This window comes from Poecilia reticulata, chromosome 22, assembly GCF_904066995.2.
Source record: "Poecilia reticulata chromosome 22, P_reticulata-male-v2, whole genome shotgun sequence".
NCBI lineage: Eukaryota > Metazoa > Chordata > Actinopteri > Cyprinodontiformes > Poeciliidae > Poecilia > Poecilia reticulata.
In genome coordinates, this window is record NC_088851.1 from 10,154,996 (window position 1) to 10,177,304 (window position 22,309).

The 22,309-nt window shown below is 41.8% G+C and overlaps 3 protein-coding genes across 9 annotated transcripts; 1 reads left to right on the forward strand and 2 right to left on the reverse strand.

The window, feature by feature from the left end:
- Positions 1-2,677: 2,677 nt before the first annotated feature.
- On the forward strand, positions 2,678-13,364 carry gng7 (guanine nucleotide binding protein (G protein), gamma 7). 7 transcript variants are annotated; one of them, XM_081603370.1, is made up of 4 exons: positions 2,678-2,789; positions 6,465-6,614; positions 7,112-7,227; positions 8,410-13,364. In XM_081603370.1, the coding sequence occupies exons 3-4, from the start codon at positions 7,141-7,143 to the stop codon at positions 8,533-8,535; spliced, it is 213 nt and encodes a 70-aa protein (XP_081459496.1). In that variant the 5' UTR covers positions 2,678-2,789; positions 6,465-6,614; positions 7,112-7,140; the 3' UTR covers positions 8,536-13,364. The 7 variants fall into 7 exon arrangements, with proteins under 7 accessions (XP_081459496.1, XP_081459497.1, XP_081459495.1 ...); XM_081603371.1 differs by lacking the exon at positions 2,678-2,789 and adding an exon at positions 3,049-3,091; XM_081603369.1 differs by lacking the exon at positions 2,678-2,789 and adding an exon at positions 3,057-3,176.
- A 1,015-nt stretch (positions 13,365-14,379) lies between these two features.
- On the reverse strand, positions 14,380-16,782 carry LOC103458442 (growth arrest and DNA damage-inducible protein GADD45 beta-like). The gene is made up of 4 exons (XM_008399262.3): positions 16,628-16,782; positions 16,106-16,207; positions 15,712-15,928; positions 14,380-15,366 (listed from the first exon to the last, which is right to left on the reverse strand). Exons 1-4 carry the CDS (start codon positions 16,663-16,665, stop codon positions 15,262-15,264), a joined length of 462 nt encoding a protein of 153 aa, XP_008397484.1. The 5' UTR covers positions 16,666-16,782; the 3' UTR covers positions 14,380-15,261.
- Positions 16,783-17,429: 647 nt separating this feature from the next.
- LOC103458443 (interferon-induced protein 44-like) lies at positions 17,430-22,303 on the reverse strand. Its single transcript, XM_008399263.3, has 8 exons — positions 21,600-22,303; positions 20,209-20,702; positions 20,004-20,055; positions 19,442-19,637; positions 19,106-19,258; positions 18,838-19,009; positions 18,045-18,145; positions 17,430-17,966 (listed from the first exon to the last, which is right to left on the reverse strand). Exons 2-8 carry the CDS (start codon positions 20,687-20,689, stop codon positions 17,709-17,711), a joined length of 1,413 nt encoding a protein of 470 aa, XP_008397485.1. The 5' UTR covers positions 20,690-20,702; positions 21,600-22,303; the 3' UTR covers positions 17,430-17,708.
- Positions 22,304-22,309: the final 6 nt, after the last annotated feature.

A 22,309-nucleotide genomic window follows, 5' to 3' on the forward strand; every position in this document is an offset into this window, starting at 1 on the left:
TCAAAGCACACAGCCGTTCATAATTTATTTAATAAATTATTTAGTAATATCAGTGCATATTTATATAACTATACAAACACAAATAAATAATGATTAATACTGAATAATATATAGTATGTATGTATGTATGTATGTATGTATGTATGTATGTATAATAAAATTTTAACTGAGCAGTGTATACTGTTGTTATTTTATTATTTTAAACCTTGATATATATATATATATATATATATATAATTTTTTTTTTTTTCCAGCCGACGAGTTCTAGCTTCAGAGATTCAGCAGCTGAGATTGACTCCAAAATCCAATGTGAGATTCATCCGTGCTGCAGTGAATCTGTCTCTCTTTATAGATATCTCCCTCTTCTTCCTCACATCGTGTCTTTAGGAAACCTTCAAACCAAAAACGGAAGATTTGGGATGTATCTTACTTTTGACAGAGTGAAAGAATTACATATAAATAATAGTCTTTACCATGTGTACACTTTGCTGGTGAATGTTATAACACATACTATAAGTTTTATAATATATGTTACATTGTTTCATTTCTAGGCTGCACAGTGGCGCAGTTGGTAGAGCTGTTGCCTTGCAGCCAGAAGGCTCTGGGTTCGATTCCCGGCCCCGGTCTTTCTGCATGGAGTTTGCATGTTCTCCCTGTGCATGCGTGGGTTTTCTCCAGGTACTCCGGTTTCCTCCCACAGTCCAAAAACATGACTGTCAGGTTAATTGATCTGTCTAAATTAACCCCTAGGTGTGAGTGTGTGTGTGCATGGTTGTTTGTCCTGTGTGTCTCTGTGTTGCCCAGCGACAGACTGGCGACCTGTCCAGGGTGACCCCGCCTCTCGCCCGGAACGTTAGCTGGAGATGGGCACCAGCACCCCTCACGACCCCACTGTGGGACAAGGGTGTAAGAAAATGGATGGATGTTTCATTTCTAATGTAGGCTCTTGTGTCAGATAATCTAAGTCAATTTTAGAGAATAATAAAAATTTTTTAGATTTACGGAATCTGTTAGCCTTCATAGTGGGGCTGAACCCAGTATTACACCAAGCGCTATAGCTAATAGCTGGTATCTCGCCGGTGGATATATTTACAGTAAATTAAAATTCTAATCACAAAATATACACAGGAATATGTCCATCTTACTTGTGAAATGCTGTTTGTGGAGCCCTCACATCAATAGTCCATCGATCCGAACAACAATATCCCTCAATACTAAGGCATCTTCTGCTGTTTTGATTAAGCAAAGTAGGAGGGACGACCGCTCCAAGATGGCCGCCGTATTTCTTGCGCCGGAGCAGCCAATGCGGGGTCTACTCTTATATTATGTCAATGCTGTGGTTGCACACGCACTAAGACACATGTTTATCCAATTAGGTCAATGCTGCGCCTGCAAAAAATAAAATAAAAAAATATGGGGGTGGATGCTACTTCTGTCATGATGACTCATGGGCTTCCACTGCTCACTTCTTTCTAACCAACCATGGGTGTCGCTCAGAACAACAAGGGTGGGGTCAGTGGGAGTAAAATGGAAACCAAAAGAGACTACGCATGTTAGCTTAAACTAGTGGCAAAAGGCTGTTTCTGTCTGCCTTTCAGAACAAGCAAAGGAACAAGAAGTCTGTGTTTGAAAGCAGGATCCAACCCGCATCCCTGCTCGGCTCAGAGAAAGGTTTGTATTCAGCCAACGCTAGCGGTAGATGGAGCCGCGTCTTCATCTGTGAGGAGGAGTGGAGCTGTGTGTGCGTGTGCGCGCGCAGAGCCAATGAGCAAGAAGCCCTCTCCTCTTCCACCTCCTCCCCCACTGAGTCGTGGAAGCTAGAGAAGTTGGTAAATGGCGCCATCGCGTGGTGTAAAATGGCGCTGCACTGTAGAGAAATACAGTTGTTTTTACAGTACAAGTAAACCAGGTCCAGATGGAGTGGGCGTGGCTAAGAGTCCCACTGTCACCGTTTTAGATTCTGATGCTTAATGTGAAAATTAAAGGCAAAGACAAGAGTGTTCCTGCACAGAGAAGACGGCCGGTTTAATGGGTTTAATGGCGTGGTTACATACATAATATGTCACTGAGCACAATTCAGTAAGAGAAACTGTGAGTGAAGCTTTTATTTTTTTTTTTGTGTGTAGAAATATTGTTTACAGAGTATAAGACCAGGTTCCTGCGCCTGGAAGTGTACGGAATTTGGTTTCAGTGTTGTGCTTGATCCGTTCTCCCATCTCTCCTTCCATTTTTCCGTTCTTTCTTTTCTTTCATTCTATCTTTCTTCCTCGCGTTTCTCATCTAAATCGTATAAACTTCTGAACCAACGAGTTCATAATAATACACAGAAAGAAGAGTTAGGAAACACGTGTCGGTCCCCCAAAATAAGATGGCATTTTTTTTTAATGGCTGCTGGGGGATTGGAAATAGTATAAGTAGCATTTGTGGAGAAAAATAACAATAACCACTGTTAAATTTGGTACATATTCTTTCATATTTCCCTGCGTGTTTATTGATAAGAATATAATTGGGAAATTACAAAATAAGCCCCACTGCTAGAAGGATTATGGTTGTCGCTCCGTTTGATGATGTTTTACCAACACCTGGGTTAAAGCTGCTTATCGGAGGGGGAGGGAAAGAGAGAGAGAGAGACAGAGAGAGAGAGAGAGAGAGGGGGGGGTGATGGTGGGAGGGGGGAGGTAGAGGAGTGGACAGACACTGTAGCGGTGGGGGAGGCGTTTGGCTCGGTGGAGACGAGGAGCGAGCGAGCGGATCTGGCCCTTTAAATCACCAATCCAGCGCATTCGGAGGTGAGTTTGGTGATATTCGGCTATTTTCCTCCCTTCCTGTCTTATAATAACACTGTGCGCTTTCTGCGAACCCCCCCGGATTCTTGTCACCGAGGTTCGGCTGCAGCAGCAGGAGAGGGGGGCTCCATCGGTGTCACGAATCCGGATCCCCCCCCTTCACACACACACACACACACACACACACACACACACACACACACACACACACACACACGCACGCACAGACACACACACACCTCCCCAACCCCTTTTTTTTTTTTTTTTTGTAGCCGGCAGAGAGGGTGGGGAGGACCGGGGACAGGGTCAGTGGAAGATTTCTTACAGCCTGGGGGGCTTTGGACCCTCTGAGGAAGCGCAAGCAGCAGACGCTGGATCTTATTTGTCGAAGTAGGCCCGCGTATTTTGCATTATAGCGGAACATATTTTTTTGGCGTGCGCTCCGGTCTTGTGTGGTCGCTGGACGGGTTTCTAGCGGTCTGCTGGAGCATGTCACCACCCCACTGCCACGGCTGGCGATCGTGGGGGGAGGGGGGTGGGGTGCGTGGAGGGTGTAGAGGGGGTGGACGTGTGGGGGGCGGGGGGGGTCTTCTTGCAAAGCTCCAAGCGATCTTGTCTGGTCTTCACATGAGGAGGAGACGGGGGTGGAGGAGAGGGGAGATAATCTTTCGCTTTGATGTGTGCACAAGGTCTGGGTGCCTGTGCGTACAGGCGTGTGCATGCTTGGTGTGCGTATGCGTGTGTATGTGTGTGTGTCTTTAGTGCGTGGATAGCCACGGGAGAGAGGACACGCTGTTCTATCCATCAAAATACCCGCATTGTGTTTTCACACGGCGGAGCAGCGAGCGGGGCCTGTAGAGCAGAGGACATGCAGGCCCGATCAGCGCCAGGCAGCTGCTGGGGATCAATAAGGGGCTGATGCGGGGGGCTGATGCGGGGGTTCTGCGCGTCCTGAGAGCCGCCGTGGGCTCCGCTGGCTGCCTGGCTGGCTGCTGATAGCGGGGCCTGTCCAGATCTGGCGGGGCTGTGTTTTACTGCTCGGGTATTTCGTTGGGATGCTGTGTTGATGTTCGTGTATTCCTCTAATGTTTTGGAGCGGAGATGGATGTGACTTAAGTGGGAGTGAAGAGGGGGTGGGGGGGATTTATTTAAGCTCCCAGAAAGTTTTAAAAATCAACAGGCTGCACATATTATAACAGCAAACCTTTGGGTTTTTTTTGTCTACCTTAATGCTGGTAAGCTTCCATTGAGACAGAGACTTATTGTCATTAGAGAAAACAAAACATTAGCAAGAGGTACACACTATATATGCACCAAAGGAACACTAAATCTGATCAAAGTGTGTGCAGAGAGACAGCAGTTGCCCTTTTTGAGTAATGTAGGAAGCCATGCAGTGCAAGTGAAGCTGTTATTGATTTGTACATGAAAATAGCTTCTTTATTAGGTGCACCTATTCCGTTTCTTGACACCACAACTATCGTTTTTTAGTTCTCACTCGGCAGCATCGATACATACAGTGGTGAAGATAACTTGCTGAAGTTTAAACTGAGCACAGATGAGTTGCTGTGAACATTTTTCAAAAAACAACCACGTTTTAACTGGGTAATCGCAGAAGGTTGTCACTCGGTTGGGCTACAGCAGCAGACGACCACACCGATTACCTCATACATGTTACGGGAAACTGAAGCTGCCTTTTGTCAAGGCTCAAACATTCCTCAAATATCCCTTTAAGCCTGGTCTTCTCAAAATATCAAGCTGAGGACGACAAAAGTACAACTTCGCTAAAGTAATGTGGAAGATACCATTGTCCTGATGTGGCAAGAAATACAGAAAAAGCTGTTTATTATCATCAGCCAACAGTAAATCAGATGTAAACAAAAGCGAGCAAAAGCTACTTTATCTTAATTTATTTAATGTAGTTTGGCTGATTTGGGAATCTCTTTCCAACCAAAAAACAAGAATTATTCCTAAAATTTATAGGCAACCCCCAACCCTCCCCCCACCCAAAAAACCCCCAACTGCTTTCATATTTAAAGAACAAGAGGAAATATCTTTTTTTACTATTACTAAGTGTTTATTTCTTTCTGTCTCTTACACTTGCACACTCAGCCGCTCACACAGGAGCCCTAATTACAGACACGGTTCTCTGATCTGCTCCACGGTTGTGGTAATTAAAGCAGGACTCTCCTCCTGAGAGCTCGGGCGACAGACAGAGCTGCACGCCGAGGCGCTGGGCGGCGCAGGGCTGAGCTCCCTGGTAGCGCCGTAGGTGAGGCGCGAGGTGTGGTCGTGATCACAAGTGACTGACAATGAGGCGTTCTCGTTGAGCTCGAAGCTGGGCTAACAAAAGATGCCAGAAAGTTTGTGAAAGCGTCTTGGGAACGATGTGCACAAAAGAGCAAACGGTTCACCTGGTTTTCACTTTTACTCCTTCAACGTTCTCACATTTTGTCACGTTGCAATAACAACTGTCAGTTTACTGTATTCATGTATAAATGTGATAGACCAACACAAAAGTAGTGGCTAGTTTGGATCTGAAAAGTGTGGCGGATGTTTCTTGTCAGTCTTTTTAAAAACCAGGTTTCACAGCAATAATTATGGCTAATATGTTGTTTTGGGGTGTTTCTTACAAAATAACTCAGATTGTCAGATTGGAGGAAGAGCATCCATGAAAACAAGTCAGAGACAGAAATCCTCAAAATGATTTAGATCTGTAGTTTGACTGAACCATTGCCAGCACATGATGGTGATGTTGATTGTTGTTTTGCTGGATATTTGCAATCGCTGTCCTGCTGGATGGCGTACTGACTGTGCTCCACCCGTCTTTTCGTCGGCAGTTTGTTCAGCCAGTGAATCTGTTCATCTTTATCATGTTGCCTCTTTTTTATAGTTGGTTGTCTGTAGCTACAGACGTGATTTGCAGAGGATTCCATCATTTTCTCCACACCTCATTGTGATTTGCTGCAACTTAGAGTGAAATGTGATGCCAGTAAGTCGCATTTGTCATTAAAGTAAAGTACCGTTCAGTTCAACACACTGTAGCATTTTGCATGTGGGGAAAAGAAAAACTCCTGTCTCATCTTGCCAAAGCACTTCTTTCACGTGTTTGCTTTGTCATCTTATTGCAAACTGCAAAGCAACTTTCAGCAATGGAGGCATTGCTGCCCTAATGATTGCCTTTATATAAAGATTAGTCATCTTGTCCTAAACTGTGGATCTCTGCAGCTCCTCCAGAGGCACCATTTTATTTGGAGGGAGTTTCATAACCTGAACTTGTCTTCAACTTTTTATATCAATATTAAATCACACCCCGTTGACAGTTTAGGACCATTTACTGCTTGGTTGATTTGTGAAAGCAACATGTTGCACTTTTATTTGATGGTGTCAGAGTAAGAGATTTGTACTAAAAATAATTTTAAAATAAACGTGCATCAATTTTCTTTACCTTGATAATTGCTCAATACTCTACTAAAGTACTCTTGTGTAACATAAGGTTAAAAAAAAAAGAAAATAAATTTAAATTTATGGTTGTAACATGGCAAAATGTGGAAAACGTTCAGAAGTGGGAGTACTTTTACATGCCGAATATGGAATAATTATTGATTATTGGTGATTAGAGTTGTCGGACTGTAAAAAAAGCATCAAACGTTTGTATAACTTGCTTTTTCTTCTGCACAGAGAGAAGCCAATGTAAACTCAGCTGCCTCCCAGCTCTGTTCTCATTACACGCCTACTGTTGTCCTGCCGCACCTGCTTTCCCTCAGCTCGTCCCCTCCGTCCTCTCGCATTAGTGTTCAGAGAGAGCCCTGTCTGCACACCGCCGGTCAGGTAAGGCTCCGTTTGTAGAGGCTAATGTGTCATGATCCATGTTCTCGGGAGTACGGAGTCAGCAAAACAACTTGGAGTTGATTTGTTGTTGTTGTTGTTGTTGTTGTTGTGTGATCCTAGAGGCAGGAAAAGCATTCCTGTCTCAGACATTACGAACATAAATGTGGACCTGTTTCCCTTTGAACCCCCGGGGTCCCTCCGCGTTTATTTTGCATGTTCTGTGTTGCGTATCCACAGGTTTCTCTGTCGACATTTGTGTGGCAATGCCACGTTGAAACCTCTATGTGGTGCTGTGGCTCCACAACTAATGTTGTTCAACATTTACAATAGAAAGGCAAATCGATAAAAATCTGTCAAGGGTATGAAAGCAGGGCTCCTGGAAAATTATAGATTCACAGAACAACTTTAAGAGCCATTTGCTTTGAGACAAATAAGGTAGGGCATGACGACAGCTTCCTTTTGAAGGCCTCTCTTTCTTCTTCTTCTTCTCCCTGCAGTTTTCTCCTGTGTTGGTGTCTTCTGATGGATGAATATGTCCACTACTAATAATATCGCCCAGGCCAGGAAACTGGTGGAGCAGCTGAGGATCGAGGCAGGAATTGAACGCATTAAGGTGATAATATTGGTCATCTACTTTGTGTGTGGATCATATATTTCCTCTCTCGTATTCCTATTTTTTTTGTTTGTTTGTTTTATGCGGCACCACTTTAATTGAGGTTCAATGTTAAAGCTTAGTTGTGTTTTTTCACGCTATACTTTTTTTTGTTAATAAAGTATAGATTTCCATGAAATGCTAAGCTTGAGTAAAATCTGCGAATAAGACGAGGGGAAAAAAACTCTCTTTCTTTCTTTTCATTTTTATGCCACCCAGCTGTTCCTCCATTTATAAAATCCATTCATTAAACTAAATAATGACAAAACTGTCAAAATGATAAAGTTTATTTTTGGTTCAAACGATTTATCTGACACCCTAACCAGCAGTCTACATAACTGTTGACCTTTGTTATTACCTTTTTAAAAGTTGGGAGATTACTGATTAAGAACGTTATCCTGAAAAGTAATGATTTAGTAAGTTCTGCCTTCATTACTTCACAGTTAGATTACAGAAGCTACTAGCATTCTAAATGCTGCTGTCGTACATCACTCTAATCCCAGTGACTTTTCACTGGTTTAAATTCAAAATTCCTAAATGGGCACAACCCCTTATATATATTTCTGAATTTCAAAATTACTTTAAAAGTTTTTTCCTTCATTTTTTCAAGATTTAGTCAGAGACTAAAAGGAGAAAAAGTGCTGTAGTTGCCAACCCACCTCTATGGAGGCAGATCCCACTTCATACTAAATATTCTCCTTTCTCTCCTCTGTTTAGGTCTCAGATTAAATCTTTCCCAAATTATTGGTTTTGCTTCTTGTGATCTGATTTTTATGTTGCTTGTTTTGTTGTTGTTTTTTTTGGTGATTGCTTTTCTTACTGGTTGAAGCTTGATTTTATTTTTCAAGTGTTTCTCTTTTAATTCCTAAAGATAATTGTAGTTAAATATGTAATTATGTGGTGTCATCAGAGGAATGCACTTCTTTTTAGAAAGTTAAATATTATCTTGATAAATACATGATTTAAACAAAATAACAAACCAGATAGAAACAAAATATCACGACAGGCTCTAGAGGTGATAAAACGAGTCTTGAAGCTTTAATTTTGTTCATCATTTGTATTTCTTCTTTCCCTCACTCTAGTCGTTTTTCTGTCCTCTCCCTCTGTTTTTTTCTGAACCCCTCTTCCTGTCCGTCCCCCCAGGTGTCTAAAGCGGCGGCGGACCTGATGAGTTACTGTGAGCAGCACGCTCGAAGCGACCCCCTGCTGGTTGGCGTGCCCACCTCTGAAAACCCTTTCAAGGACAAAAAGCCTTGCATCATCCTATAGCTTCACACGTGCTTTTTTTTGCCCTCACACACGCACGCACACACACACACACGCATACGCACACACACACACACACGCATACGCACACACACACACACAAGGCTCACACATAAAAGTTGACTTTTGCAATCAAAATAGGTCCCCACCCATCCTCAGACGCCAAGAAACCCCAGCTGGCGTTTGGGGGTTACACACACAGTCGCTCCAAATTTAGCCACTCAGAAACAGTGCCACAATCCAGAACCACCACTAGGGGGCAGGTATCTTGTCCTCAGAGCTTCTGAGATGAGTTAAGCATAGAGTATGGTCCAAGGTGCTTCGGTATTATTCCCATATGCTGGTGAATTAACAACCGCTTAACTTGAAAAGGGATTTCTGACATTTAGCAATTGGTAGGAAGCCCGTTTCTTTTCCGAGGCGTTGGATAAATGATGGGCAGCTGCTGCACAGGCAGGCAGTGGGAAGAAGCATGTGGGCAACACAAATAAGTGGTGGGCGCAAGGCCAACTGTGCCAAACACGACCCAGTGTCGCATCAAAAAGCTCAATAAACGCTTAATTTTCTGCGGGAACTTTAAGATAAAAAAAAAGAAAAGAAGACAATCCGAGAGCGTTGTCTTTAGCTAGAGTCTTTGCTTTGGTCAGACCACAGCATGTTCCCTCTCGAATCCGTATCAACAGACCTCTTCTCCTCCTGCGGCCTCTCTGCGGCTGCCTCCAGCCTTTTTTTGGCCAAGCCTCCAGCTGTGCCAACCTGTACAAAAAAAAAAAAACCCTGTCTCTAAATGCTGATCCGCTGTCGCTGGTTCCGCTGCGGCTCGAGACAGCTGCTGCCGTTGGTTCAGAGTCGATGTCTTAGCCGACCTCAGATCTGGACCAACTAGAGGAACTCAGCGAACAGCTCAACAAAGAACTCAAGCTATTAACCGTGAACGTTTACTGCTTTTTTTGTTTTGTTTTTTTTCTTAAGAGATACTTGTTTGTGAACTCAATGTATGTTTAGGTATTTTGTTGAAGCATTGCTTAACATTTAAGACAATACTGTACTATTTTTTGTTGTTGTTGTTGTTTTACCTTAACGGAAAGGAGGCGTTACCAATGGCCGACCTGGTTTGGATCAGGGGTCTCACCTCATAAGGTCGTAGAGTCTCTACTGTACATCAAACCTTCGTGTGCTTTACTTTAAGTGGGAGCGAGGCCACAGACTGTCCACTTTGGAGAATCCATCTTCTACAACGGAGAAAGTTTAAACTTCAACATTTTCTGTGTGTTCAGCTCATATTTGTTGTTACATGTAAAGATACATGTAGGGAGTATTTTAGAAAGATGGAGATGTACGTTGATTGAATAATCTGATGCCTGCAGTGACTTCAAATCCGGTCTAAACAGTAGGATAAATTCATTTAACGTGAGTTCACCACAATCCAGAGACCAGCTCTTGGATTCCCCCTTTCTGTGTCCTCTGCTCCTCCACCACGCTCCTCCAATCTAACAAAACCAAACTTGATTGTAAAACCTGAAAACGAAGAGGGAAGAGAATGGCATTAAGAGAAACAAACTAAGTGTAAAAACTTTCTTTCAGACGTGCAGAAGTGATAAGTTGAAGAGTTGCTGTCTTGGCTTTTTTACTTTTTATGTTACCTTCTTTCTATGGAGTCCATGAAAGCCGATCAGTTGAGTATTATTACCCTGTACAGTGTTTGTAAGATACAGAATTTAAACACAGAACTACCCCCGTCTGTGGATGTTGGAATTTTTAACACTGCTTCCCTCTCGTCCGTCAGCGATCATGTCTGTCTTCTCATTTTTCCTTCAGTTTTTGAAGGCTTGCGTTAGCGGAGGTTGGTTTTAGCTATAGCTAAAAACGCAGCAGTCAGGATTTTAACAAAAAAAAAAATGTTGCGAGGTTAAAGATGGAGTCTGTAAGAGGGATTAATCAACATCAGACCTCATTGCAGTGGCCAAAAAAACCAACCTCCTGAGCCTTCCTTTAATATCAACGCTGCCATTTTTGTTTTGTCTTAAGTGGCGCATTTTTGGGGCAACAAGCAACACAAATGTCGTACATCTATAATTTCAGAGGAGTGATACTAAACCGGACTTGAAGCAAATTTAAGCAAAGCTTTTCAAAAACAGTGGTTTGATTTGCACGGCATTATGATTTTAGTCGAGAGTAGGACGCAGTTACAGAGCATGATTGACTTAATTGTTGCTCCTCTTTTGTGGTTCCCATGTGACCCAGTTGTGACGCTGACTTTTGAAGGTTATGAGAGGTTCTTCTGGTCCATGCTTCCTCATGGTCTTGTATTTTTTTACATCAGTGTTGCACAGATCAGCATTTAAAACAGACCATGCTGAAAGGAGCCAGATTGTGTCGGATTATGTTTGTGTATTTGTGTGTTTTTGAACGCTAAAATCACCAGTTAGCCTAATTTTACATCTTTTTGTAAAAGACCTTGCTTATTCTGCCTTTGGATTTTATTCAGAACAAAGAGAGCAGGCAGTTTCAAAAGGATAAGACTGCAGGTTGGGGGTGTGTGGCATATAGCATGCATATGTGTGTGGGGGAAAGGATGTGGTCTGGTGGTGTCTAATTTAGCGGAGACGGAGTTGGGAAAAGACTTGTACTTGTTTGCATTTGTAGGAAAATTTCAAAGAATATTAGAGCACAGTGCCTCTTGTCCTGTCGTAAAACATGGCAGTGTTACAACCCTGTGGTCCTGCAGTTCTAGGTCAGGGTTAGTCTGGCCAGCGGAAAGGTCATGTAGCTTTAGCTAGCACATGTGATATTTTGGTGCTTCCGCTTTGTTACATTTTCAAGGATTTCATCTAGAAACACTTTGACTCTTCAGTATCCTAATTTATTACAGGTTCCAATAGGGTTGCAATGTTTTTGCTATCCAATCAGAAGCAAAATACACTGAGAATAGTCTTGTAAAATATACACAATTTGACATATCATAATCCTATTCTCTGTAAAACAGCGAGAAATCATTTTTTTAAAATGTTCTCATTGTTTTCAACAATATGTTTGCTACTTTAAACTGATTCAAGCAGTCTTTTGTCCTCTTTCTGCTGCAGTGATTCACAACTACATGGCCAATCGAAACCATCAACAGCGTGAAAAGGCAAAAATTTTGCTTTACACTTCGCACCTGGCATGCTTAACAAAGATAAGAGTGCTTAAGTGCTGTTGAATCTGTTTTATTGCCATCTGGTGATCTGAAAATAGCATTGCAGGTAGCAGTCAATAAACGGAAATGAAGTAAGGTACAACCCAATTTTGTCCTTTATTCTGGATGTCCCAGTAAATTTGGCAATGCTAGCTGCCCCGCAAATAATTACATTATTTGTAGTAGTTAGCATAGCAATTGTTGTCAAATCCCCCTTGTTTTCCAGATTAACTCCCAGACAAATCAAACAGAATTAGGATGTTTGACATCCACTTATTTTTTAAGGTGTGCTTACTTTAGCTGGAGAGAGGAGGAAAAAAATGCCGCAAGTTAAAATTGTTGTGAAATTCACATACCTAGCATATTCCACCGGTCAAATTAGCTTGTCTTCAACTAATTTGAAACATCATCAGTCAATGAAGTCCAAAAGGACATATCAACAAAGAATAAACCAATAATTTCAGAATATTTTTTATAAAATATAAGTTTGAGGCTAATGTTGACAGTTTGTCTCTTAGCTTAAAAAGTGGAAACTGCTGTAACAAAACGCACCATTCAGTATTTCTGTTGCTCATTATTTAAATAAAGTGTTTTACTTGGCTTCAACTTTTCTGTTCAAGAAAATGTATAAGCTTTAGAAAGCTTGTGGGCTGCTTTTTCTATTGCAAGTTTACCGTTTTTGATTTGTTTTTGGTCTGAAAGCTATCTTCAACCTATGCGTTATTAAAAGATTTTTTGAAACCTTTTAATATGACAAGCAGAAAGGACATAGCTGTAGTAAAATAAACATAGTGTACTCTATTTGGACAGAAAATGAATCTGATTATAAAAATGTCCAATTATTAATTAAAAATCATTTTTAATTCAGCAGTGTTAATGCTTAGAAGAACGATTACACTGTAATGCTAAACAAATTGTGATATTTTACTATACATATATGCCTAATAATAACAGATGTGTGATTGTTTTTTTGTTTGTTTTTTTAAATACATGGATGTGGGGAAGGAGGATAAAACTTGGGTCTATTAAAGAATAAAATGAGCATGCATATCATACCACTACGCACACTGTTGCCCTAAAAATGTCTGACAAATTTTATTTTTTTACATTCTTATTATATTTTTTCTCAATCATTCCATCTCTTCCTGGGCTACAATCAAAGACGGCCGGCCTGAATTGCTGATTTTGCCGACAGTTTGTCTGATTGATTAGTTGTTAGTTTGCCTTATAGTGGCGTATATTGTGTTAATGCTGGTTGTGGAGTTATCAGATCAACAGAACGAACAGTCCTAAAGCGGAGCATGTGGCTCACGTTGCCAATTCAAAAAGTGAGCTCAACAAAAAATTCATTTTCGGCCCCAGTGAGGCGAGTCTGAGGCTCTTCGCTGGTGGACTGTCATATCAAGCATCACTCAGTTGGCTTGGAGTCCCATCTGAGACTCATCTTTGTGTTCTGATCTCCTGTGTATGCATACAGTATATGTATCCTTTTTGCCTTGATTGATTCTGGAAAAAAAAAAAATCTATTTTTTGTAACTGTTCTCTGATGTGCCATAACTCATGTTTTCTTGCACACTGTTAATATTTTGTGGATATTGCTGTTAAAAAAAAACTATTGAGAAGTAGATAACATTAATAAAAAGATGATATAACACAACCTGTCACTGGACTCCATTGTGTTGACAGCTGCTGAAAGTTCCCATTTCACCTATTGAATCCAGCCCATCATGTTTTGTTTTCTTGTTTTATTCTGTCAGCAAAGCTTTTTTTTGTTTGTTTTGTTTTTATTTCCTGCAGACTGCGTTGATTTATAAAGCACATGCACACACATGCTCACTAGTTTAATAAGTACATGGTGTGCAGAGCAGAGATGGAATCACAATGTACCAAGCATAAATAGCAAGTCTCTCAGCTAGACCTTTGCATCGTGTTCTTAGTCCTCCTTTAATCTCTAGAAGCCCTCGCTCCACAGTCACAGCTTTACTCAAAATTTCAAACAATTCTTCTCCTGTGGGCCACGAGATTTGGGCTGTGGGGTGAATCATAGCCTGTTAAAAGTCCGCCGCCGCCCGTTATGCCTCTGAGCAGCAGAGTGTAAACAAACGTGTGGTCCATGTGCCTGGGTGTTCCCCTTCTGGCCGAGTGGTGGACAGACATGTGACAGCACAGAAAGAAGCAGAGTAAAGCAGAGGGCACACAATGGAGATACAGTTTACCACGCAAATGTGCGCGCAGCCTTGAATTGCAAGAAGTTAAAAGTATGTAACAAAACAAGGACAATCAGAGAAACGAAGGTTTGACAGGGAGGCTTTTATCTTCTCCAAACTTCCTGTAGGGACAGTCAGTCTGCATCAGCTGGCTTTGCCTGTTTCTTTCAGCGTAGTTTCAGGCTCCACCCTGGTGTTATTCCGGTTGACTTACGTTCACTACAAAAGTAATAGTCAACAAAGACTTTGACCTAGCAGCGCATGCATTTTTCCATGACTTCGGTGCCACCGTAAACAGCTGTTGTGTAACTCGGCAGCTTTCATGATGCACGCTTGACTTTTCTTAAGCATTTTTAGTAGGAGTCTTCTCACCCTACGATGGACTGGCAACTTGTCCATCGTGTGGCCCACCTATCGCCCAATGACTGCTGGATGGATGGATGGACGGATGGATGGAAGGAAATCTTCAACGAATCCAATAATTTATTGACTTATTGCACAAAAGAATAGACCAAGAACAAAGGGTACAAACAATAAATTAAACTTTTCATACTGTTATAAAATAGGCAACATTTGTAAAGGCACATTACATTATGGTCCTGATCAGATCATTCTGTATCCCCCTGAGGTTTGAATTCAGAACAAAGAAAAAAATCATCATCAGGTCCTGAGACCTTTTATTGTTTGTTTGCTTGTTATTGTTTTTTTTCTTTTTTTGCTGTTTCTTTGTTCTGCAAAGCCAGCCAGATCCTTCTAACAGAGCAGTTTCAGTTTCCATAGCGATCACTCCTCCACAGGTTCAGCTGCTCTCTGCAAAAACGCACCGACAGCACACCCAGGCGTTTCTAAAGAAAGACATTGTGCGTGCATACCATGTTTTCACGCACACCCTTTCTACGCAGAGACTCTCCCAACTCTGAACACTTAGGAATGTTGGCTATACAGTAGTTTCACTATTACAACATTTCAGTCCAGATAGCAAACATAAAAATCTTCCAGGTATGAACTGGGTGTGGACAAGACACAGTCTGCTGCAACCCTCAGTGATTAATTTAAAAAAAACGGTCCTTGAACATTGTGAGAGCTAAAACCGAAGCCCAAAATAGGTGCATAAGATTGTTTTCCTGATGGAGAAGAAACTATCAGTCAATCTAGTTTTCTTTCTTCACGTCTTGCAGAAATGTCCAACTGTTTTACAGCAACTTCCTGAATGTTTTCGGCTCGTCCTGCCTTCAGTCTGGGTCCTAGGATTGAGTCCACTCAAGACTATAGCAGCTTGACCATCGAGTTCCTTCATTTCTTTTGCATTTCTACCCAAAAACTCCAGAGTGTCTAGGAATATTCCCTTCAGCGTTCCTGCAGAACCAGCTCAGGAACCCACTGGTCTAGGCGTCGACTCTCTTGGCAGTAAGTCCCAACTTCCTGTAGCCTGCAGTGGTCTACCTGAAGATTCTGCAAGGAAAATAAAAGAAAATAAATGATTAGCACGATCATGTATTAAGGAGAATTCGATATGAAGATGGCAAGACATATTTACAGTGGAGCGAAAAGCATCAGGCTTTCAGTTCATAAATAGTTTCTGTTTAGGGAATGGACTGCCATGAGATTCTCAAGGTACAGCTGAACTATACCTTGAGAATTACCACAAGGTTCTATGCAAATCAAATGTGTAGGAACTTTCTTTTCGGTGCATAGCAACAAGTGGGGGAGGGGTAGTGCTGCTCCTTTCTGGATTTTAACATATAGAATGCACCTTGATACCCATAACCAGGAAGTCGCTCGTCGTAGCAAACCCACCGTGACCAGCATGCAGTGGAGGTCTCCGCTCTCCTCCTGGTTTCGGTTGGCGTCCACTCCGCCCAGAAGCTGCCACAACCTCTGAACCCCAGAGACCCGCAGGATGTTGATGCCGCTGTCGCAGCAGAAGGACTGCAGCAGCGTGAAGTGGATCTGCAGCGCCACGTCCTCCTCATCGTCGGCCGCCAGAACGCACAGGACCACGCTGTCCGGATCTCTGGGGGAACCGAGGGAAACATTAGAGAGGGAGGAAGAACAACAAACACCTTGTAAGCCGCACGTTTGCAGCTGTCAGACTGGGGCAATGTTGGTGTCTGGAAAGCGAGCAGAGCAAATACAGCCGAGAAACACGATAATGCCCCGACTTAAGCCATAATTAATGGTTTCTACTCACGCATTAAGGAGCTTTGCTGATTCATAGATGCCAACAGTGAGGCAGTGCTGTTTCTGGGCAGTTACAAGCAACTCCTCCAGTGCCAGGCTTGCAGACTGCATCCTGAGGATTGGGACAGAACAATTACTCATTAGAACACAGAAAGAGACAAAAAGAACTTCAAAAATTGTCCCGTAAAAATGCTGAGAGGCTATGATAGAAGTAAAACAAATGCATTAGCCATGCAATTAATGCAGCAAGGATCTATGCATTAAAAGAAATAGCATTTTTACTTTACTGTAAAGTATTTGTGCAGCATGCATGCATAAAATAAACCCAATCACTCCTTATTGTGGAGTATTAACATTGTCCATTGCGGTACTGAGGTGCTTTTGGTTTCATTTCTATAGAATCTGCAGCCCTGGCGAACAGCATAAGAAATATCTACAGAGTCAAAGGACGTAAGACATTCCTGTCCAGAACAGGACGTCCCTGCAAACATAACGTACAGATCGTTTCCAAACATTGCAAATAAAATCTGACCTGTTCTCTACGGAGGCGAAACTTTCCTCGGGAATCATGTTTGCAAATCAGAAAATAACCCCAGCTTGGTGAAAGTGTTAATAGTCCAAGTAGTTTGAGAGAGTAAGATCTCTGCGGGAGGGCTCGCAACGCAGCGTTTGTGGTGGTTGGCAAGGTTGCACAACGCGTCTTATACTCTGGATCAGAGGAGGGCGGCACCGAAACTCTTCGGCTTCTCCCATTGGCAGAAGCCGAAGCGACGTCTCACGGAGACGCCTGGGTTTTATTTTTTGTTGTTAAACCTGCGGGTGGTTGTAAAGAACTTTGAAGGAGAAAAGAAAAAAGACTGCTGTGTTATTCTGACGTTGTCTCGAGTCGACGTTACGCACGAGAAAACATGTGATCACGAAGACGTCTGTAAAAAGAATAGAAGTAAACAATCGAGAGCAATTGTGCAACATAAAGCCCCCTCACATTTTCCATAACAAAGATGTTCCGAAACATTTCATGTGAAATTATGACTGACACCTACTGGCTGAGAAAAGTAAGCAACTCTCTGCCGATTTCTAATCACAGTAACCATAGTGAACATGCGTGTATTTTTCACAAAATAAAATTAAATGCAAGTTAAAAATTAAAATTAAATTACTGCAAAAATGTGTACTTAGAACAAAGTCTAAATAGGAGGGGGTTAGGGTTGGGTGTGCGTGGATTATTTATTCTGTGACAGCATGTAGAGCAAAGCTTCTGGATGACGCGCTCCAGTGGAATGTGTTTTATTGGACTTTGTAATTGTGCGTAAAGAAATTGACACTGGTTCAGCTCATGTCCTTTACAGTTTATTTATATGGCAGCAACATAAAATGACACCTCAAGGTGCTTTGCTAGACAAATACATCTAATCCAGTCTAGGTCCAGAAATAAGGAACCATAGGATTCAGTAGATATGAGTTTTCAAAGCCAGTCCACACCACATTGTATTGACTTTTCAGCAATCCCTCCTCACCCCAAGCACAGCTGTCAATCAGAAACCTCCTGATAGGTAACAGCATTACGCAATCCACACTTTTCCACAGTACAGTAACATGTGTAACTGTGTAGCTCAAACAATCTTAGGCTCGTCACTTTGTGACACAACTCGGCGGGGATCGATGGATCTGTAGAGCTCCGGTCCATTGCTTCCATCCTGATCATCTGTGATCTGGTTTTCAAAGTAACTGTCTGCATAGTTGAGCATTTGCTCCAAGACCATAAACAGCAGTATGTCGGTGTTCTGATCCAGTTCCAGCTCCTCGCTGTAGTTCTTCACCGGCAGCACATAGGACAAAGGGATGCCCAAGGAATCACTCAACTGGCGGGCCTGAAACGACATTTATAGATCTCCTTCATATTACAAGATGTTTTCCTGAAATAAGGTAATATCGGCTTAAAATGTCACCTTCTTCTGGACGTAAACACTGCGATAGACATTTTTCAAGTCCTTTGCCACTAGTGGACAGGCTTCATCCACTTTGGTCATCAGCAAAATCTGAGGGATTCCTGGCAGGAAACAAGATTAAGAGAGCATTGTGACGATCGCTAGGGTATACTTTTTATGCTTTTGTAGATTGACTACAAGAAATCAGAGCTTCATCCTGGAAATGCTGGAGGAAATTTGTGTAAGCAAACGCATCCCGTTAGTGACACCTAATGCATGATATGGTGCCGTACAAAATAATTAATCCTCCTTGAACTTTTCCCCATTTTCTCAAGATAGAATGAAGAAGATCAACACAAATTATTATGTAGTGGAAGGTCAGGACTGAACGGTTTTTAATTTTGTTGCAAATAACAATCTGAAACTCACAATCCTGGAAGAAAAGTAAAGACTTGAGACATTGGCTGAGGGTCATTTTCCATCTTGAGCCTGGACATATGCCCAGAGTTAAAGTAGGATGGGTTAGATCCAGCATGTTGATGTTTTAAAATGGCCCAGTCACAGTCCTGACCTATATCCAACTGATTGAAAGTGACTTTCCATTCAATCCAAGTGAGTCTGAGTTAATTTGCATTTTGCACTTCATGGATATGCAATAGTTTGTGTTGGTCCAACACATAAAATCCTGATAAAATACTTGGGGTTCTAACGTGACAAAGTGGAGGTACGACAACATTTTTAAAGCACCATGTAACTATAGCAACATAAGGTGAATACTTTGAAACGCTCTTCAGCATAACATTTTCCCACTAACCAAGTTGGTTGGCCCTCTTCCGAATGACAGTGAGCTTGTCCAGCATTTTCTGGCTGAGAAGTGACACCTTGCAGGTGTCGATGACGTACGCCACGCAGTGGATCGTGTCGTTCAGAGTTACGTGTTTCTGATAGCCTGGAGAATCTTCTAGGATTGACGAACAGCTGCTAAACTGAAGAGAGCAAACAAATGATTTGCTATGATTCATTACTCCACATCTAAATGGATGACATAACGTGACGCTAAAGTATGCGCGTGCTTGAAGAACCTGGTAGCGGTCCTTCATGTGCCCCTTGAAGATGCTGACTATGTCGTCAACGTTCAAGCCGGAGTCAGCGTTTTCCTCCAGCCCCATTGTGTCACAGAGGATCAGAGGAAGAGTCCCACCACGTCTTCCTGCCTTAATGGTGTAGGCGCGATACTGCAGGAGATATAAGAAATATATAAATTGGTGGTCAGTTAAAAATAAGTCAAATCTAATCATATCACCACCATCAGCTGTAAGTTACAGGAAGTGTAACAGATCTGTGTTTCCCAGTGAATCCTGCACATTTCTTCCTTTGAATCTGATCAGAAAATCTAGCAGTGAATGTTTTGCTGGTACCTGAGTGGTCACGCTCGCCCCTGCTGTGCCAGTGATGGCTTGGCATGTCATGTTGCCCCGAAATGCGGAGTTGATGGAGTTAAAAAAGCTCGACTTGCCGGCCCCAACAGGGCCCACCAGCAGCACGCGGGCTTGATTGACGGCTTTGATTTCAGGCAGATAGTTCTGGATACTTGTCATCAGTTGTTGCTTTCTTCTGCAAAAGAAGCAACATAAAAAAAAAATTTAAAAAAGAGAACCAAATAGTCAAGATCATGATCACTATAGATTTAAAATAGCAAAAACACTCTGCACGTTTCTCAGTCAGTTATTATATTTACCACATCAAGGTCTGTTTTCTAACAAATTCACGAAATAAAAAGAAGCACCAATATTTACAAATCAGTCTTTTCTTTTCCAGAAGTGCTTAAAAACGCTCTACCTAAAAATGCTGTTGCAAAAATTATGGTGAGAAAACTTCTCGGCACAATTCAGCATGGATTTGAAAATGTAACTTTTACATATTTTACAAATTTTCTTTTAAGAGTTTCTACATAAAGACATGTTGTCTTTGGTTACGTACTCAGACGACCACTGGATGTTTCTCCAAGGCTTCTCCAGGAGATCTCCTAGACCTGGTGTAATAAAAAAATATACATATTTAAACCGGTGTTTATTCTTTAGACTAGATTACATGCACATGTGTAATCTAGTCTAATTGTCGATCTCAGATGAGTCAGTCATCGGAGATCCATTGTATTTTCATTAAAGAAAGTTCTTTCACAAACCTTCAACCCGATACACCTCTAACTCTGTCAGTGCCAAGTCATTCCCATGCAACTCTGCTTCCTGGAAGTTGAAGCAGTCGCCTGGATTGGATTGCACTGCAGGCTTGTCCTCGTGCAAGAAAACCAAGGCACCAAAGTTTGGACCGGGGCCTCCATCTGTGAAGGCATGCTTCCCACTGATACTCCCCACTCTGAGTGGCTTGTTTCTCTCAGCACTGATGCTGTAAAGGAAAGCCTCCCTGTCACTGACGGCCTGTCCACTCTGGGCGTAGTCCTTGGACGTGTAAGCCCCAAAGACAAACCCTGCAGCGTTGAAGGCCACAATGACTGTGGGCCCCTGCCGGTCACAGCGGCCATGGAAGGCGGCTGCAGTGAAGCCGTGGATGCTGGCCTTGTACAAGAGGTGGAGTCGGGCGTGGCTGAAGAGAGACAGCAGATCATTCTCCTGACGTTTGGACAGACTGGATGTGACTGCAGACATGATGGAGGACAGGCTGGACAAAGAGTGAGAGAAGAGCGAGCTGCGGTCAAGTGTTACTCAAAGAGATTTACAACTTTGCATGTAAAGAAGTTGACAGATAAACAACAAATATAGTTTCTTACAGAAGCGTCTGTCTGTCTGTCTGTCTGTCTGTCTGTCTGTCTGTCTGTCTGTCTGTCTGTCTGTCTGTCTGTCTGCCTGCCTGCCTGTCTGCCTGCCTGCCTGCCTGCCTGCCTGCCTGCCTGCCTGCCTGCCTGCCTGCCTGCCTGCCTGCCTGCCTGCCTGCCTCTCTCTCTATCTCTCTATCTCTCCATCTATCTATCTATCTATCTATCTATCTATCTATCTATCTATCTATCTATCTATCTATCTATCTATCTATCTATCTATCTATCTATCTATCTATCTATCTATCTATCTATCTATCTATCTATCTATCTATCTATCTATCTATCTATCTATCTATCTATCTATCTATCTATCTGCACTCGTAAAACCTGTTTGTGAGCTTCTACGTTAAGTTTATGTCGTTAAACACAAACTAAAGTAAATAAAATCAACTTCACTTCTGAAAGAAAAGAAGCTCTTTTGATTCAAGTAGTGAACTGGTTTTACTTTCAGTATTACTTTAAAAATAGTTAAGAGCTATCAAAGATAAAATAAACATTTCCCTCCTGCCTTATGCTCTTTAACATGGACAAAACATTTCCTCATTTGCAAATACGCATGATGAGTTAAAAAGAAACCACATCATTTGAAAGAGTATAAAACTTAGATGAATGCTGGATGAATTGCCTCCACACATGGCTGGAAATATTAAGCTATTTGTTGATCAACATGGTGGTTTACATTACACACACAAACTTTATCTAAATACAGTTTTTCTTAAAGGAAACTTTAGAAAACTTACCTGTAGGAAAGATTTAATGGTAAACCACAGTGAGCTGCTGTGCGTTCCTCTGTCAAGATTTTTACTTTCACTTTTTATATGAGACAATGTGCTTTATATATGAGACTGTGAGGCTGTAAAATACACCAACACTAAAGTCGATTATGAAACACAAGAGATTTTATGAGAGCTTTCCAAGTAAACCTCAGTATTTGTAGTTTTTCTCAGTTGCTTTGGTGCATTTCTCAAATCACTTTTGACATTTACAAAACAGCAAATGTATTTCTCAAAACAATTCATACAAACTGCAAAACAGCCTGGATTACAAAATCCAGTTTCTTTATTGAAATCCTTAGTTAATCTCTCAAAAGAAAAATATGTGTCATTGTTAGTGAATCAGAATGACGAGTCCTTCTTTCACTCCACATGGATAAGAATCAAATTGCTTAGTTATGTTGTCAATACTACAGTGTTGCTCTGGAGGGACATTCTGTTGTAAACTATTATTTTTGCATGTTTTATACTTATACAATGAAGTTATGTTTAAATGTTGTGGCGGTCGAGACAATTCAACAGAGACCTGTGTCACACACTTTGATCAACATGACAAAAGCATTTGAAAACGTAGGAAAAAGCAGAGAAACATTTGCAACCTGTTAAAAGAAATAAGAAAAAGCTTTTATGACGTGCACAAGTGACACAAGGATTTGAAGATTGAACAAGTTTGAATT